This window comes from Phodopus roborovskii, unplaced genomic scaffold, assembly GCF_943737965.1.
Source record: "Phodopus roborovskii unplaced genomic scaffold, PHOROB, whole genome shotgun sequence".
Taxonomy (NCBI): domain Eukaryota; kingdom Metazoa; phylum Chordata; class Mammalia; order Rodentia; family Cricetidae; genus Phodopus; species Phodopus roborovskii.
This window is the reverse complement of record NW_026126407.1, coordinates 28,458,450-28,475,779: the sequence shown is the minus strand read 5'-3', so window position 1 is coordinate 28,475,779 and position 17,330 is coordinate 28,458,450. Positions and strand designations below refer to the sequence as shown.

Below are 17,330 nucleotides of genomic sequence, written 5' to 3'. Positions count from 1 at the left end.
CTTGCCCACAAGATTCTGTCCTTGAAGAGATTTTTATTTTGTACACTGAAAGCCTGCAGCTAGAAAAGGGAGTTAAGAGAGAGAAAGCATAGATCAAAGGACTCCTTTATACACATGCCACAGGGAGGTTGGACTTGAGGCATAGTTCATTCAAAACGTTTAGCTGTCTAGTTTGTGACATTTTCAGAAAGAGTAGAGCTCTTTTTGCAGACGCTCTTGTCTGTTAGAATGAAAACTCCCAGGTGTCAGCCAGGGAGAGGTCAGAATGGAAGCCAGGAAGAGTGAGGGGCCCTCTCCCTTCTCATGTCCCTTGCATTCCCTAGATAGCTATCTTGCCTTGTCTTTTTGCTGACTATAGCATCCCATCCTTGGCTATGTTTTCCCAGTCCATCACATATCCCGTCCTCCAGGAGCTGGGGAAACCGCTCAGCGAACATGACAAGTGGGCGGGTGAGGTGACCAACACATAATTCCATGGAAGGGGGAGACAGGGGATCAAGCTGGCCTGCAAGACTAGCCATATCAGTGAACTCTGGATTTAATTGAGCTCACTAATTCCATAAGGTGGAACCAGCCTCCTTTAGTCAACACAGTGTCTTAGAAGGGATTTGGGGCAGTTGGGGTTGTTTTATTTGGACACATTTAAAGGTCTCAAGAACTCCCCATCAAAATGAGGCTTTCTAGGTTGCAGATATAGTTCAGATTCTAGAGTGCTTCCCTAGTATACAGGAAGCCCTGGCTCAAAGCTTTAGGTTTAATTCCTGACACTGCATAAACCAGGCATGTTGTGCACACCTGTCACCTGAAGTCTCAGCACTTGGAAGGTGGAAACTGAAAAATCAGAAGTTCATGGCCATCCTAAGTTATATGCAAAGTCTGAGGCCAACCTGGCCTAGAGATCCTATCTCAAACACATACACACACACACACACACACACACATACACACACACAAGCTGGGCAGAGTGGTGCATGCCTTTTATCCCAACACTTGAGAGCCAAAAGCAAGTAGATCTGAGTTAGAGGTCAACAGGGTCTACATAGCAAGTTCCAAGACAGACAGAACTACACAGTGAGACCCTGCCCCCCAAAACTAAAATAAACAGTAGTGGGCTTTCTGTTTTCCCTGAGAACTGGACCTCATTGGTTTTTAATATCGACATGATGGCAAATCATAAGCAACCCCTCAGGCCCAGTGGCAGCATGTTCTTTGTTCAGTTGGCCGAAGGCTCCCTGCCACTTCCCTCATGTGACCTTTAATGAGCAGACGGCATGCTATGATGACCGTGGTACACATGCATGCTTGTGGCCCGGGTGGGTGGCAAACTCTTGGGTTCATCTCTGGATGTGATGGAGATAGCTATGCTACCCATGATGCAGCTCTTCCTCTCCTACCTCAGGGTCCTCCAGGCCTCAAGGGAGAACAAGGTGACACAGTGGTAATCGACTATGATGGCAGGATCTTAGATGCCCTGAAGGTAAGAGTATTCCTGGTGGAGGCCGGGCATTGGTGGCGCACACCTTTAATCCCAGCACTGGAGAGGCAGAGGCAGGCCGATCTCTGTGAGTTGAAGGCCAGCCTAGTCTGTAGAACTAGTTCGAAGATAGACTCCAAAGTCACAGAGAAACCCTGTCTTGAAAAACCAAACCAAAACAAAAAAAGAGTATTTCTAGTAGGCCCTGGATGTACACTTTCTGTCCATTTCTGAGAGAACAATGGCTCGCTGTGTCTTACCTACAGGCAGTTTAGCACAGAGACCTGGGTTTCATCAGGTACCTAATGTGGAAGATTGGTCCCGTGTGGAGATCCACAGTGTTGAAAGACGTTCTGTGAATGTTACTCAGAGATCCCTGAGCTTCCCACAAGCCAAGGCAAAAAAGGAAAGCACTCTCCCCAAATCTAACTGTGCCTCTGGGCATTTCCAGACACCACTGTCAGGAGAGCTAGAGCTTCTCATAATTACTGTAAGGGACAAAAAGAACAAGCCTGACCAAGGAGCCTCGGGACCCACATGGTCTCTGGGCACCAATTCAAAAAGAGATGAGTGTCAAATACTCTTGGGTTCAGGGATAGTTAGGATGGAGTGAGGTAGTCATCAGAGACTAAAATGGGCATTAGTGCTGGATCCAGCCTTAGCATCAATTCCAGTTACCTCCCACAGGCCTCCGGGAAATACAAGTTGATGGTAACTATGGCCCACACTGGCCTGCATGGTGTGGTGTGGTGTAATATGGGCCTGGGGTGCATGGTATATACCAGGCTTATGGGAAACATATGGTAGGATCCTTACCATATGTACCAGAGTGGGAGGAGGACTCAGTGTCATGGGCAATGGAAGCTGTAATTGGTTATTGAGTGTAAGGGTGTCAAACTACCAGTGTACTGGGGTGGCCAGGTGTAAGTGTGTGAGCATTGATATGGGGAGAACTTGAAGCACAGAGCTCACCGGGGATGTGGGTGCTGAGCCTGGACCTCAAAAAGGTGGGAAGGGTAAGGAACAAACCCAGAGCCATTAGAGTGGGACATCAACAAGAAGGGGGCCAGTTGGGAAGAGGAGAATTTGGAACAGGGTCAGACGATATGGCAAGGTGTGGCCTCTGGATGAGGGCATGCGTTGGCAATCTGAGTGTGTAGGTACAAGTGCCTAGAATGAGGTCAGCTCTTGAGACAGTGTGGACACATCCTTTACTGCGTTACTGGGGAACTTCTGGGACAGCAGAAAACAGATCCAGTCAGTGAGATCCCAGGACCAGCAGAGCAGACAGGCCCAGACCATTGTTCAGGTTGCATGTTTGGCCTGCCTTGAATGCTAGAAAGAGACTTAAGCTTCTTTTGAGGGACAAGGGAAGCCACTGCCAAATCTTGAACAGGAGAGTATTATAAAGAAAGTCATGTTTGAGTAGAATTTCTTTGAAGACAGAGAGACCTCCAGCCGTGGACACCAGTATCTCCTCCAGTGGCCAGTACCCTCTTACTGGTCCCTGTGTAGTCTTAAGGCTAAAGCAAGCTGCATGCTGTAAGAGTCAATTTGACTGGGAGGGAAGCATGCCGCTGGGGACCTGACCTGAGGTGGTGAGGCTTGGTGGGCAGTGGAGGGTCTTGTATAACCATAACTGGCTTGATCTTTTACACACAGGGTCCTCCTGGGCCACAGGGAGCTCCCGGGCCCCCAGGGATCCCTGGAGCCAAGGTTGGTGTAGCTGCCTTCATGGACCCCCAAGGACTCGTCTCTAGGTCCCATTTCTCCTCTCCTCCCTGATATGTACACCCCCTAATTTCCTCCTGGCATACTAGCCTGCCTTATGGGGCTTAGAGAAAAAAGGTCCTACCCCTTCTTGAGTAATTCAAATTCCTTCTTTAGACCCTAGCTCTTAAAGAGAGAGCCTGCAACTGAAGAATGGACCCCTTGGGACATACAGTGGCCACAGATGTACACAGGCATTCTGTGGCTTGTACCTGTCCATCACTCCTTGTGTCAGGACAAAGATGCCGGTTCTGACACCAGCATCCCTGGTCTCCATGACCTAGAACAAGTCACTGAACCCCGCAATCCTAATCTTAGGCACCCCAGCCAGCAGGGACAGCCACCAGCTCCAGCTGCCCTTCAGGCTGAGTACACAAAGGGAGACAATGGGCACTTTCTGGGATGTCCCTCTACAGGGACCCAACCCCAGGGGCTGTGAGCTGATCACTAAACCACTGACTGTTGAGGAAGGCACAATTCCTTTTGCCATTTGTTCCTTTCTAGGGTGAACTTGGATTGCCTGGTGCCCCAGGAATCGATGGAGAGAAGGTGTCTGAGTCTTTCATTTCTATGTCAATGCTGTACTGGGTGTTCTGTGTGTGTGTGTCTGTCTGTCTATATGTGTGTCTGTGTCTATGTGTTTGTGTGTGCCTGTGTCTATGTGTGTCTGTGTGTGTGTCTGTGTCTGTCTATGTGTGTGTATGTGTGTCTGTGTCTATGTGTGTGTTCTGTGTGTATGTGTGTGTGTCTGTCTATATGTGTGTGTATGTGTGTCTGTGTCTATATGTGTGTGTCTGTGTCTGTCTATGAGTGTGTGTGTATCTGTGTCTGTGTGTGTGTGTGTATCTGTGTGTACATGTGTATCTGTGTGTGTGTGTGTGTGTGTGTGTGTGTGTCTATGTGTTACTATGTAGACATCAGGAGCATCTCCCCAGGTGTCACTCAGTGTGTGTGGATGAATCTTTATTGCTGGGTCCTTAGTAGCAGGAACATCTTGGACATGTCATAATTGGTTAAGTGAAGGAGCACTGTCACACAAAGCTCCTGACACATGAGCACAGAGTTGGCCTCATGAAGGCTGGAGCTCAGGAATAGAGCACTTGCCTAGCATCCATGAAGCCATGAGTTCAAGCCCCAGCTCCACTACATAAATAAACAAATACATGCATACATACATACATGTATTAATTAATGAGTGAATGAAAATAATGGGCTGGTAGCCAGGCATGGTGGCACACCTCTTTAATCCCAGTACTCAGGAAGTAAAGGCAGGAGGATCTCTATAAGTTCAAGGCCAGCCTGGCCTATATAGTGAGTTCCAGGGCAGTCAAAGCTGCCCAGAGAAACTGTCTCAGAAAAAAAAAAAAAAATGGGGGGGGCGCTAGAGAGACAGTTCAGTGATTAATAGCTCTTTAGCTCTTGTTGCTCTTACAGAGGACCTGACTGGGTTCCCAACACCTAATTGGAGACTCACAACCATCTGTAACTCCAGTCCCAGAGGATCCACCTCTGTGGGCACTGCACTCATGTGGTACACAGACAAACATGTAAAACATCCATTCATACACATAAAATAGGAATAAAAAATATTTTTACTTGAAAATAAAACAAAAGAGTTGGTCTCATGAGTGTCCCAGAGGGAGCACACCAATTCCACATGCTCCCCATCCACCCCTAACTCATAAGCTGCCCCAAGCATACAGGAAGGCAGAGTTGTGGTGTCCCCATAGCTCTCCACTTCAGTCAATGCTCCCAGCAACCTGGGCTAGAGATGGAGAGTCACAAGCAAAAGGTGGAGGGTAGGGTTAGATGTGCTCACACACACACACACACACACACACACACTGTAATCCCAACGCTTAGAAACTGAAAGTCGATGGATTAGGACCTCAAGGTCACCCTTGGCTACATAGCCCCCCTAAAAAGAGAGGGTGAAGATGGGGAGGGATAGAAATGAATGACTTAACAAGCAAGGTGGGGTATATGGTCAGACCTGTTAAGTTAAAAGGCCCACAAGGGTGAGGGGAGAGGAAAATGCCCACCAATCTCCACTGATTCTTTTTTCCGGTGGCTTTCAGGGCCCCAAAGGACCAAAAGGAGACCCAGGAGAACCTGGGCCAGCTGGACCCAAAGGGGAAACAGGCGAGATGGGCCTATCAGGCCTTCCGGTAAGTGACCAGACTGGGCCCCACCCTGGGGACTTGCTAATGCTGGCAGGGATGGGCGGGTCCTCACCTAGGCCCTGCAGCCTAGACAACCTCAGCTGCAGAAGGATATTCACACCCCCTCAGGAGCCCTGCAGGGGAGGTAGTGAGGCCCAACCTGGCAGAAACCACTTAGCTGGGTGGCCCAGTGGCCCAAGCCACCTCTCAGTCCTGGAGCCCAGCCCAGCAACTGAATCCCCCAAGGTCTCACTGCTGGCATGGAATAGCAAGCTTCCAGTCCCGGTGACAGCATGAACTGGACAGGACCAAGAATAGCATTTCTATGGCTCCTGGGGCCACATTAGAAAAGCTAATCAGCTCACAGCTCTTGTGCACCTCTGAAGATGACTCAGCCACAGGTGCCACTGGGATTTGAACCCTCGGCCTCTGGCCTAAGAGACAGTTTGTCTGTGCTCCTTACTCAGGGCATGTGATTTGGGGAAAACTGCTTAAAACAGAAGAATCACGGCCCTGGTGGGGAAGGGTGGTGCTGAGCACAGTGGAAGAGAGGTGACCTTAAGATGAACAAGAGCTCACAGGTCACTCTGCCCTAGGGTGCTGATGGTCCCAAGGGAGAGAAAGGAGAGTCAGCATCTGATCGCCTCCAGGAGAGCCTGGTAAGGGGAAGCTGAGACTGGGGGCTCCCCCACATCCAGCCCAAACCTTTCGTGAGTCCTGAGCCTTGATTACAGAGAAGCCACCTTGCCAGCTCCAACACAGGACAGTGGGAAAGGGGGGAGGGGGAATGATGGGGCCTCAGATTGTGTCCTCCACCTCACTTCCTGCTGAGACCCAAAAGACCAGGCTCCTTCACCGAGTTATGCCTTTCTGGGGGCAGGAAGGAGCCTTGCCTGGGGGTTCAGGTTATGGCACCCAGGAGTGCTTGCAAGAATGAGGGTGAGCAGATGAGGGGTAACAGGCACAGGGTAACTAACCCATTTCTAACCCTTCCTAGGCTCAGATCATTGTGGAGCCGGGGCCCCCCGGTCCTCCTGGCCCCCCTGGCCCCATGGTAAGGATATTTTAACCTAAAGCATCTGGGATACCAAGTGGTTAGTGATCCAGCGTCAGAGGTGGGGAGGTGGCCCAGGGGAGGAGAGGTTTCTCTGGGGGAAGCCAGGGGCAGGTGCACATTAGGTCAAGAGGTCAGAGCTCTGGGCAGGGCCACAGGAGCCAGTGACTAGCCTGATTCAAGAGGGTCTTGACCTTAAAGTTTTCACTGAGCCACACAGTCCTACTGAACTGCTTTCTTCCTCCAGGGCCTTCAGGGGATCCAGGGTCCCAAGGTGAGTGCAGACATACCCTGTTCATTCAGAAAGTTTTATTAATGGACAGCATGAGGTCCCTACTCAGCCACTACTTTCCCAATGCCCTAAACCAAGTCCCCAGAGCGGCCCCATCCCATGTTTGGACTCAGTCTTTTCCTTCTGCCTCTGCCTAGGCACCCCTACTGTATCCCCTCCAGCCAGCCCATCTCCCACTCCATCCGTCCTTGCCCATTTCCACCCATTGTCCATGCCGCCTTCCTCTGCTCCCCATTCCTTGTCCCCTCCCCAGCCCTTGCCCATGTGCCAGCCCCAAGGGAGGCAAACACAGAGTGAAAGACTAGCTGGCCTCACCCCATGTCATACAGGATCTAGTCTCTCCTTCCCCAGCTCAGAGGACCATAGGTCATAGGACCCTGACCTGGTGTGGTGGCCAAGGACTGTTTCTGATCCTAGTTTGTTCCAAGCTTCAACACACAATTGTTTGAAGAGACATCTATTGATGGTCTTGGTCCAAGTCTAGGCTTCAAGAAGCTGGTGGCAGTCAGCCAAACTGCTTCTGTAGCACCAATGGTGGCCAGCAGGGGCTCCATGTGTGGAAGAAGGGAAAATGTTTACACATGCAACTCGATCTATCATGGAACAAGCTGGGACCACCCTGCCGGGGCCTGGAGTCTCTCTCTTCCATCTGTCATGCACGCCTCAGTCTCTACACAGACCCATGCTGTCTGCCCCACCCCCTCCCCTGACTGGTTTCCCTCTTCCCTTCAAGGGCCTGGATGGAGCCAAGGGAGAGAAGGGTGCACCGGGTGAGAGAGGTCCTCACGGCCTGCCTGTGAGTGTCATGAGCTTTGTCTGTCCTAGAGGTGTTATACCCTATGCCCACCATGCCTGCTGACGCTCTTCTTTCCCACCCAGGGCCCTGTAGGCCCACCGGGCCTTATTGGGTTACCAGGAACCAAAGGAGAGAAGGTAACCCCCTTACCTTAAGGCCCCTGCCCACTGTGACCACATGTCCATAATGTCACTCGACTTTTGGGGCCCATCCCCCGTACCCTGCTGAGTCCCTGGACCCCATGGCGCTCTGTGACGCCATCATGCCCTGCCCCTTGTCTGTTACTAGCCACTGGGCTGAACATCCCAGCACCTGAGTACCTAACATCTCATCCCCACCCCCTTACACTCCCTCTGTATCTCTCCTCAGGGCAGACCTGGAGAGCCAGGACTCGATGTAAGTTTCTTATTCACTGTGAGTGACTGGGCCCTCCTGTGTATGTCTTCTGCTCTCATGTTGCCCATGCATATAGCAACCTGGTTAGCTTAAGTGTGGCCCATCCCCAAGGGCTGCTGCTGCCTGGCTTCCCTGTGTCCTCAGTGAAAGGTCCAGTGACATTCCCCTGGAGTACTCTGGGGATAGATGATAGGTTGACAACAAAGGGACAGTGGAAAATTGACACAACTTGATGGATGAGTAGAGAATGGATAGATGGGCTAATGGTTTGACAGATGGTAGAGGATGGATAGACATAGACAGATGGACAATGGATGATGGCTGAAGGGGATGGATGGATGAATGGATGGGTGGCTAAAGGAAGAGAATGATGGAGACATGGTGGGGAATGAATTAATGGATGGATGGGTGAAAATGGATGATGGCTGAGGGATGACTGGATGGATGGATGGATGGATGGATGGATGGATGGATGGAACACTATAAAAGGGAGGAGGTGAGGAGAGAAGTAAGGAGGCTTTTGCAATATATTGATGACCAGTAATGAGACCTTGGTTAGGGCAGTATTTTGAGACAAGAGGAAGCACCAGCTTAATATTGGTTGTATCGGGCCTCCTTTGGTAACACAAACAACAAATAGTTCAAATTTGCTTAAAATGACTCACAACTGAGAAGTCTAGGGATTTCACACATGTATCCAGGGCACAGCCATGTCAACACCACCCAGCCCTCTCCCTCTCTGGTCTTTGCCTTCTCAGTGTGGGAACACCAGAGAGCTGGTTCAGCCAGTCCCTCCCTCCAAACCAGTATCTTCCTGGACCCAATCAGTAGGAAGATTTGCCTCCCTCTGCTGGTGCACAGCAAATCAACCCTGAGCCATCATTGGAGTATAGGAGTGCAGTGTGCTCTCTGGCCAGGCTTGATCCCCTGTCACCTGGAGCTGGAGTGGTCAGTAAAAAGGGAAGGAGTCCAGAGAGGTCGTGTGGCAAGGGAGGGAAATGGGTGCAGAGCTGCCAGTCCTCTGGGGATGTCCTGGACTGTAAGGAAAGTGTTGTTGCCATGGTAAGCAAACATGGGCCAGGAGGAGAGTCCAGATAGGCTCCTGACTCTAAGGGTCACCTTCCATTGATGAGACACAGCTGGAAAGTGACAGCTGAAAAGTAACCATGCTGAACACCAGTCAGGCTCTGGACCCAGGGAGGCTAACAGGCTAAAGAGGTTCTATGCAGCTGTGGGGTGGCCTTACTTGCCTTCTAGGAGGCCTGGAGTGTGGCATCTAAGAGCCTTCTCTGTCTAACAAGTCCCAACCCTCTTCCACCCAGCTGGATGGTGACTTCCTCAGCAGCTCTCTGTGGTACCCACTCCTTATCAGGACAGCCTATCCCCTATTGCCCTACCGTGTCTGCCTTATAGGTCTGTGCCTGAGTAAGATGTTCATCCACACTCCTTAGCCTGCCCCAGAAGACGTAAAGGAAGAAACACACCAAATCCATTTCTGTCCCAGCATCCAGCCTGCAGCCTGGGCTCTACGGGATGCTTAGTCATGAGGTTGGGTAGATGGACATTAGACTAAGATGAATGTAGAAGAAACTGAGCTAAGAGCAGAGAGCACAGGCTGACCTTCTCTCAGACAGTTGAAGATGGCCACATGGTTTTTGTGGGTTCCCTCTGTCCCAGCCAAGCCTGGGCCAGTACCAGCTGTGTCTAGCGGTAACAGGAGGAAAAAGGCCCTCTCTAGCAGCTGTAGATATACCTCCTCAAGGATTTCCAGCCAGGAACAAAGCTGAGGCCCTAAATGTACTCTTCCCTGTATGCACCCGGGACCCAGCATGCACACAGGCTAACCAGCCAGAGCCTGGCAGTTTATGTCACACTTATGTGTCAACAAAGGATGATAATTGATGGGAGAGGAGCAGAGGTGTCACATCACAGAGAAGTGGGCTCAACCCTCACTTCAGGTTTAACTTTTCATCCATCCGTCAGGGTTTCCCTGGACCCAGGGGAGAAAAGGGAGACCGAAGTGAACGTGGAGAGAAGGTGAGGGCGAAGATGGATGGGAGATGGGGCAAGCCGGTGGGGAGGTGGAGGCTGTCCTAAACGCTGCAGAGCCTGGTGGCTGCTGGACCCTGGGGCATCTCACTGGGAGGCAGTGGAGGGGTCCCAAGCCTGACAACACAGCTATCCTACCATCTCCTTCTGATGCAGGGGGAACGAGGAGTTCCTGGCCGGAAAGGAGTGAAGGGCCAGAAGGGAGAGCCCGGCCCACCGGGCCTTGACCAGCCATGCCCTGTGGTAGGTGTCTCAGCAGGATGGAGCTCTGACCAGCCATAGGTGCCATTGCCAGCATCACAGACCCTTGTGCTGTGGATCTGATACTCCCACTAGCATGGCTGAAAGATGCAGCCATCTGTGGAGATGGAGGCCTGGCCAGGAAGTGTTTCACCCCTGGTTATCTCTATTTACTCAACCTTGAGTGGGGATCCATTGCAGGTTAACCTTGGGTAGGGATAGAAAGGAACCAGGATAGGAACAGAGCTGGCGTTTTCCAGAGTCATCAGTAATTTGGGTGTGCCCTGGGAGGGGGCTAGGGGCTGGGAAGGGAAGCCCAACAGACACACAGCCTTGGTGTGTGTGTCACAAAGTCAGTGAGTGACCAGCCCCCCTCACCCTGACCATGGCTGCCCTAGGGTCTGACATGGGACTTCTTCAGTCACCAGAGAATCACACCACCCGCCTTCCCTAGGTCTCTCTCTTTCTCCTTTAGTGTCTTTCCTTCTGGTATCTTTTTTTTTTTTTTTTTTTTTTTTTTTTTCCCTGCAGCTAATCTAGCCTCTTCCCTGGGCCCTCTGTAAACACAGGGCCCTTCCTTCCCTCCTCCCCACTTATCTGTCTCACTTCCTGCTGGCAATAGCTCTTGATAACCCACTAGGCCTGGCAGTGAGCCGCCCACAGTTCCGCACCAGGCACCCTCCTCAGCGCTTTGGGGAGTAGGCAAACTGACCCAAGGTCAGGGACTCAGTCCTCTAGCCTCAAGTGAGTTCCTCCAAGTCTCTGTACCTTGCTTTCCTCCTTCCTGGTGGGTCTGAGATATTAGTCAGAGAAAATAAAAAGCCTGGAATCCCAGCACTCAGGAGCTTGAGGCAGGAGGATGACAAGTTTGAGGTCTCTGCTGCATAGTGAGGTTGTTTCAAAAACAGACATCCAAAGGATGTGGCTCAAGTAGTGAGTTGCCTTGCAAGTGTGAAAACCTGAGTTCAGATTCCCAGAACCTGAATGGAAAGATGGGTGTGGTGTTGTGTGCTGGTGAGGTGGAGACAGGCAAATCTCTAGAGTCCACAGGCCAGCTTGTCTAGCCTACTTGGCAGAGTCCCAGACCAATGGACACCTTGTCTCAAACAAAAGAAGGTGCCTGAGACCTGACCTCTACCATCATGTGTACACAAATGCATGCCTACACACCCAGACATACACACAAACACAGAAAGACAGCTGAGAGGCTGAGAACCCAGCCCTGCTTCCCCAGAGTCTGGATCCACACTTCCTCAACGTGAGTAAGACTTTGTGTTTAACACAGGAACATCCTCGATGTGGAGGCAAACGAGGGGCACCGGGCTCCCGGGGCCTTGTGAAGGGTATCAGGCCATGCCCTGTGGTACGGAGTCTGGCTGCTGTGTGCTGTGTGTGCAATGCTGGGCCTTCTGGGATGCTTTGGGTTGCTGGCTCCACCCCCTCTCTTCCTCACTTCTGCCTTCTGGTGCATTCTACCCCTCTTCTCTCCTCACCTTCTAGTCCCCAAACTGAACCCCAGCATGTACTTGGAAGGGGGTCAGGGAGTGTGCCCCGTGTGTTTTCACTATACCTGTGCTTTGGAACAGAGTGGAGTGTTTCTGACTCAGGGTCTCCCAAGGACTTGACATTTTGTTCACCTCCAGCCCTCCAGGCTACCTGAGGAAACCTACCCATGCTCATGTCTGATGAGTGGGTGGACATTGTTGAAGTTTCCAATCAACCCCATCTTCAACACCCAGGCTTCATCCTGATTACACTGTCTGCCTCCCAGATCCAATCAAATTGACCAGGAGGGGCTAGAGAGATGCCACCTCCTGCACTGACCTCTCTTGGAGACGTTCCTACCCAAAGCCTGAAAGCTTTCAGGGCCCCCAGGATGTCACTTCTAACAGGCAGGAAGCCACGCCACCCTCTTCATAGGATCACACCCTCCTCTGGCTGGCAAATGTCTAGCACAGTGCCCATTACATCAGAGTGTCCTATTTCTGCCCACTACTCAAGTGTCCCCACAAAGCATCATGAGAGGACAGTACAAGTGCAATGAGGGGACATTATGTCCTCAGATGGACAAAGGAGACACCCCACCCTGCCTCAGTAGAGTCCAGTGACTGCAAATAGCAGCTCCCTGGCTACCATCTCCCTAGAGTTCCAGGAAGGGTGGAGGAGGTATTGACAGGCCATCAGGCTCCTGCCCGTCACTTAAACCTCCTTTCTTTTCCAGGGCCCTGATGGCCTTCCCGTGCCTGGCTGCTGGCATAAGGTACCTTTCAGGAAAGGGTCTCAAGGGTGGGCCTGAATGAGTTGGGATGGGAGAGTTGAGGGAGAGAAAGGACCCATGGGAACAAGGCACCATCATGCATAGGTTTGAGTCTCAGTAATACTGTCTCACAGTACCTGAATAGTCAAATTTTCCAATGATGCCTGTGACTTTGTGGTCACATGGCAAAGGCTTGGAGCTTGGTCCTGGCTGATGGATGTCATCTGCCTTACTGGTCATCTGGGTCTTTGACATCTGACCCTGCCAATTGGGAAGCCTCCTGGGACTTATCCCAACTGCACCACTGAAAGGGGCCTGGAAAGAAAGGTGGGGCTACACTTGTCCCTAAAGAAATCGTCAGGGTAGAGGTTGCTGGTGAGGGTCACAAGGACCTCTCCAGGCCCCTCCATCACCTTCCACCTCCCCCTCCTTTTCCAGTGATCCTCAGACATGGCTCCCAACCTGTACAGATCCGTTTGGATGTCTTTAACTTGTGTAAAAACAGAACAGTAATATATTGATATCCTCTATGGGATGCGCCAACTGTGGCCTTGTAACATTCAAGAGTGTGCCAACCAGCCCTGGGACAACCTGCACAGGAAGCCGGCAGGAAAGCAGGCAGGCCGCTGTGGGGAAATGTGCTTAAGGGCACCCCCGGCAGGGCCTGGCTTTCCTAGAGAAGATGACGAAGGTGAAAACGCCTGGCTCAGGTGAGGCTGGACAGACTCCAGGTTGGGCCTGCAATCACCTGATTAGCAGAGACACACAACTGTTCCCTGACACCCCACTGCCCCAACTTTTCAATGTCCAACAAGACCCCTTTGGACAACTGCTGCACCTTCTTGCCTCTGGACCATGCCACAGGTAGCTGCACTGGGACCCTGTTTCAATGGGGCAGGTGAAGATTCCTCAAGTCCAGCACTTGGGGAGAAGGTGATGGAAAGACCCCCCCAAGAGGGCCTTGCTCTACCCAAGCTCAGCAGTCCTCCAGAAGCCACCTTTGTCACAGGAGCATGTATCCTCAGGCCTTGGAAATGGCAGGGCTCTGTGAATACCTCAGTGTGGAGCCAGCTGCAGGCAGCTCAGTGACCTCTGGCTGTAGGGTAAAGAGACCCAGATGTACTAGTTGCTACTTCCAGTCTCCTCATCACCTCATCAGAGCAGGAACAGAAAGGGGACTTTGTCAGCCCTGAGGAGACCAGCCTCCTGGTCAGAACTTGGGTCTCAGTGGCCCCAAATCTCCCACCTAGAACTCTGGTCAGCCTGGCAGAAAACTGGCCGCCTAATAGGTGGTACAGACACCGTGAACCCAAAGGCTGGTCCCTGCAAGCCTGGGCAAAATGCCTGTGACAGAAACCCCTGCCCTCTGAGAAGGGCCTTCAACACTTCCACAAAAGGTTTCTAGCTACCCGCTGCATCCACAGCCTCACATCCCTGTCTGTGTAAAGGTGCTGTGTGTAATAAAACCACACGTGTGTCTGGTTGTACCTGTCCTTGTAGACTTCCGTGGTCACTTCTAGCTGAGTTTATCCTGGTGGTTCCTGCTGAAGAAGAAACGGGGCTTTCTCTAGGGGCAGAGTCATCCTAGAAACCAGAGGATATAGTTCAGTGTTATAAGATAGGAGGCTATAGACATGCCCTGGGACCAGTCACATCATGTCACTAAGTCCCTGTCTACCCTTCTGCTGTGCTTCCTAAGCAAGGACATTTCCAAACTTGTTGTCCTCAAAATATCCATTCTCTCAGTTCCAAGGATTCAGAGAACCAGCTGGGTGGGGCTCTCTTGAATGCTTCCTCATCTGGTGATGGTGCCTGTCAGCTAGGATCCCAGTGGCCATGACACCTACATACCTATGGCCTGTCTGAATGGCCTTGACTTCCTCACAGCATGGCAGCAGGATTCTTAGAAAGCTGTGTCACCTCATATGACAAAGCCTTCAAAGTCATATGCTGCCACTTCCTGCCAGAATCAGAAGTTCATCCCAACTGAAGGGGAAGAAGACAGATTCACCCCTCAGTGAGCAAAGTGTTCATGTCACATTTAAGTAGAAAATATGGAAGAGGAGAACTTGTTGTAGCTCCTCAAAAATAAAAATAAAACCAGCTCTCATGTAGCCCAGGCTAACGTTGAACTCACTATGTAGCTGAAGAAGACCTTAAATTTCTGACCCTCCAGTCTCTACTTCTAAGTGCTGGGATAACAGTTGTGTACCACTATTCCTGTTTGGGTTTTTTTGTTTTGTTTTGTTTTGTTTTTTCAGTGCTGAGAATCGAACCTAAAGCTTTATGCATGCTAGGCAAGCACTTGGCCAACCAAGCTACATTCTTAGCCTTTGTTATAGCATCTTAAATAATGCCTCATCTGTAGCATGTGACAGTAATGTTCAAAATTCAGATGTGGTTCAGTATGATTCATCTTTGTGGAACACAGAGAGCCTAGGACAGGTCAGACACCCCAAAGTACCTATGACTGGCTGTCTTCACTGTATCCACTCCAAGACTGAGTAGTAACCACAGCCTTGCCTAGGGCCCCATGTCTTCCCTGTGCATGTCCTTCCTTAGAACAACCTGAAGAGATGCCCAGCAAATGTGCCCATCTCCATAGATGACAGAACCACATTCTTTCTCTGCATCTAGAAAAAAATGCAGGAGGCTGTGTTAGTGCCTCTGGTTTCCTTCCTCCAAGAACAGAAATAAAGAAAAGACAGATGCAGTGAGCCAAAACGTGGCTCACTGGTGTCAATGTCTGCTTTGGAGATGCAGCACAGCCTCCCCATCCCACCATACGCTATAGTTAGCATTGCACTCCTCTTTCCACCTAAGAACTTGATCCCCTCATCAGTCCTGCAAGGAGAGGGGCTGCAGTGGTAGGTGTCACTACATCCATTTTACAGATAGGAAACGTGAGGCTCAGAGTGGGTAATCATCTGCTTAGGAATGCACAGCCAGACTGGAGTGACAGGCTCAGGATTGAACCCATGGTCTTGGAAGTCACCTAATTTGTTTTCAGAATTGTGTAACAATGCATGGAATCTGCTAGGCAGTCCCTTGACAATAGGTGGACAGTAAGTAGAGCCCTGTCATTTCTCAGCCTGGCTGCAATGGACCGTTATTGGCCTGTTGCTGCCCCCCTGTGGCCTGCAAATGGGCACGTGAAACCAGTAAGTCCTATGCCAGCCTGGAGTCAGACTGAGAGGATGGCCTGTTCAGGGTCCCAGATGAGACTGGAGAATACCCTGCCTCACCAATGAACCTCAAGAACTGAGAGGCCCTGGGTCTCTCTGGCAAAAGGAGCAGCTCTCTGTAAGTCATACAACTGTGGAAGAGAAGAGTCTGTATTGAGTCCTTGATTGTTCTTGTTCCTTGACAGCTAAAGGATGGCTGTCCCCCTGGACAGATGGATCTGAGGCTTGAGAGAAGCTGATTTACTCCATCTCCTTCTTAGAGGAGGCTTTGAGTTATCCCAGGACTGGGGGACACTCCTGACATTCAGTGGACAGAGTCAACATTAGCATGCCTCTGAAACAATCCTAGACACTACTGTCCTAGCTGCTCACTAGGAAAGCCAGCTGAGAAAATCCTGCCCTAGAGTCAAGGGGTGGGCTGGGGTATGTTTGTTTGCTTGTTGAGAACGGGTCTCAATATATAGCCTCGTCTGGCCTCTAACTTGTAATTCTGACTCAGCCTCCCAAGTGCTGGAATTACTGGCTTGTACCACCAAGCTCCTCTCTACATCCAAGCCTTGCTCAGGCCCTCTCTCCTCTCAGACTGTGCCCTCCTGGCCTCCAGTGTCCCCTCGAAAGTCAGATGCCAGAAAATGGACAGAGGACATTTAGCATGGGGCCAGGGGCAGAAAGGAAGGGGCTTTTCTGAGCAGGAAGATGGACTCCGGTAGTTTTATGGTTAAAAACATGCAACTCCACTCAATTTTGGAAGGTGAAAGAGCTCTGTGGCTGGGAGTGAGAATGTACTAATGCCTCTGAATTGTACCCTTCAAATAACTTGTTTTTATGTATATTTTACCACAATAAAAACAAGAAATGGAAGAATACAAGATTGTTCTTTAATATGTGCAGTAAGCATTTTTGCGACTTGTGGGGAAGAGAAGAGATGAGTTATTGGATAACGGGCAGAGAGCTGGCTTGTGGACAAGACTGCCCCAGCCTGCTGAAGGGCAGTCCTAAACCTTTGCCCAGGGTTCATTAAGGTAATCAGTCCCAGCGCCCAACCCTTGGGGTAAGAATCTCCGCTCTCCCAGTCCTCTGACTGCAGAGGCCTCTTATCATTCAACGTGCTAGGAGTTCTGGAGGCCTTGCTTTAATCTTGCCTCTGCAGCAAACCTACAGTGAGCATGTCTGGGGGCAAAACCCTTTCTTTTGGGGGCCTGTTTCCTGGACAGTACATAGGGAAGTATTCTTAAGTTCCCCAACCTTCTTCCTATCTGCCCACTGCAAGATTCTCTTCTTGTATCGACATGTCAAGCTCACCGTGCCTGTGCCTAGCAAAACTCTCTAGTGATCTCCGTGGTCTGTCTCATCAGTGGCCCCGATCTTTCCTGCACCGGGTTGGGAAAGTCTGCGTTCTTACACCATTACCCTCACGCTTTGAGCGTAGAGAGGACACCTACTTGGGCCTGCTCAGCCGCAGTCCAGAGTCCCGTTCAACCGGGCGGCACGTTCCTGGGAGGGAAATCTCAGGAGTGGGAGAGAAGAGCATGGGACGATCCTGAACTAGCTTAGATCATCCCCGTGCGGTGGCGTGGATCACAAACGAGCTTGCTCGCAGGTTGCTTGAATAATTGAAGGGAGCTCCTAGGGGCGGGGCCAGCACTGAAGCCCCG

The 17,330-nt window shown here is 51.0% G+C and overlaps 1 protein-coding gene across 1 annotated transcript in view; it reads left to right on the top strand.

Annotated features, from left to right (window-relative positions):
* Positions 1-13,972, top strand: part of Col23a1 (collagen type XXIII alpha 1 chain) — a 278,704-nt gene extending 264,732 nt beyond the window's left edge. The window contains exons 15-28 of the mRNA XM_051180815.1: positions 1,400-1,477; positions 3,137-3,190; positions 3,749-3,793; positions 5,323-5,412; positions 6,003-6,065; positions 6,404-6,460; positions 6,708-6,734; positions 7,486-7,548; positions 7,632-7,685; positions 7,918-7,944; positions 9,928-9,981; positions 10,150-10,236; positions 12,455-12,493; positions 12,929-13,972. Coding sequence (XP_051036772.1) covers positions 1,400-1,477; positions 3,137-3,190; positions 3,749-3,793; positions 5,323-5,412; positions 6,003-6,065; positions 6,404-6,460; positions 6,708-6,734; positions 7,486-7,548; positions 7,632-7,685; positions 7,918-7,944; positions 9,928-9,981; positions 10,150-10,236; positions 12,455-12,493; positions 12,929-12,931 — 741 coding nt within the window. The 3' untranslated portion in view covers positions 12,932-13,972. The remainder of the gene's footprint in view (positions 1-1,399; positions 1,478-3,136; positions 3,191-3,748; positions 3,794-5,322; positions 5,413-6,002; positions 6,066-6,403; positions 6,461-6,707; positions 6,735-7,485; positions 7,549-7,631; positions 7,686-7,917; positions 7,945-9,927; positions 9,982-10,149; positions 10,237-12,454; positions 12,494-12,928) is intronic.
* Positions 13,973-17,330: the final 3,358 nt, after the last annotated feature.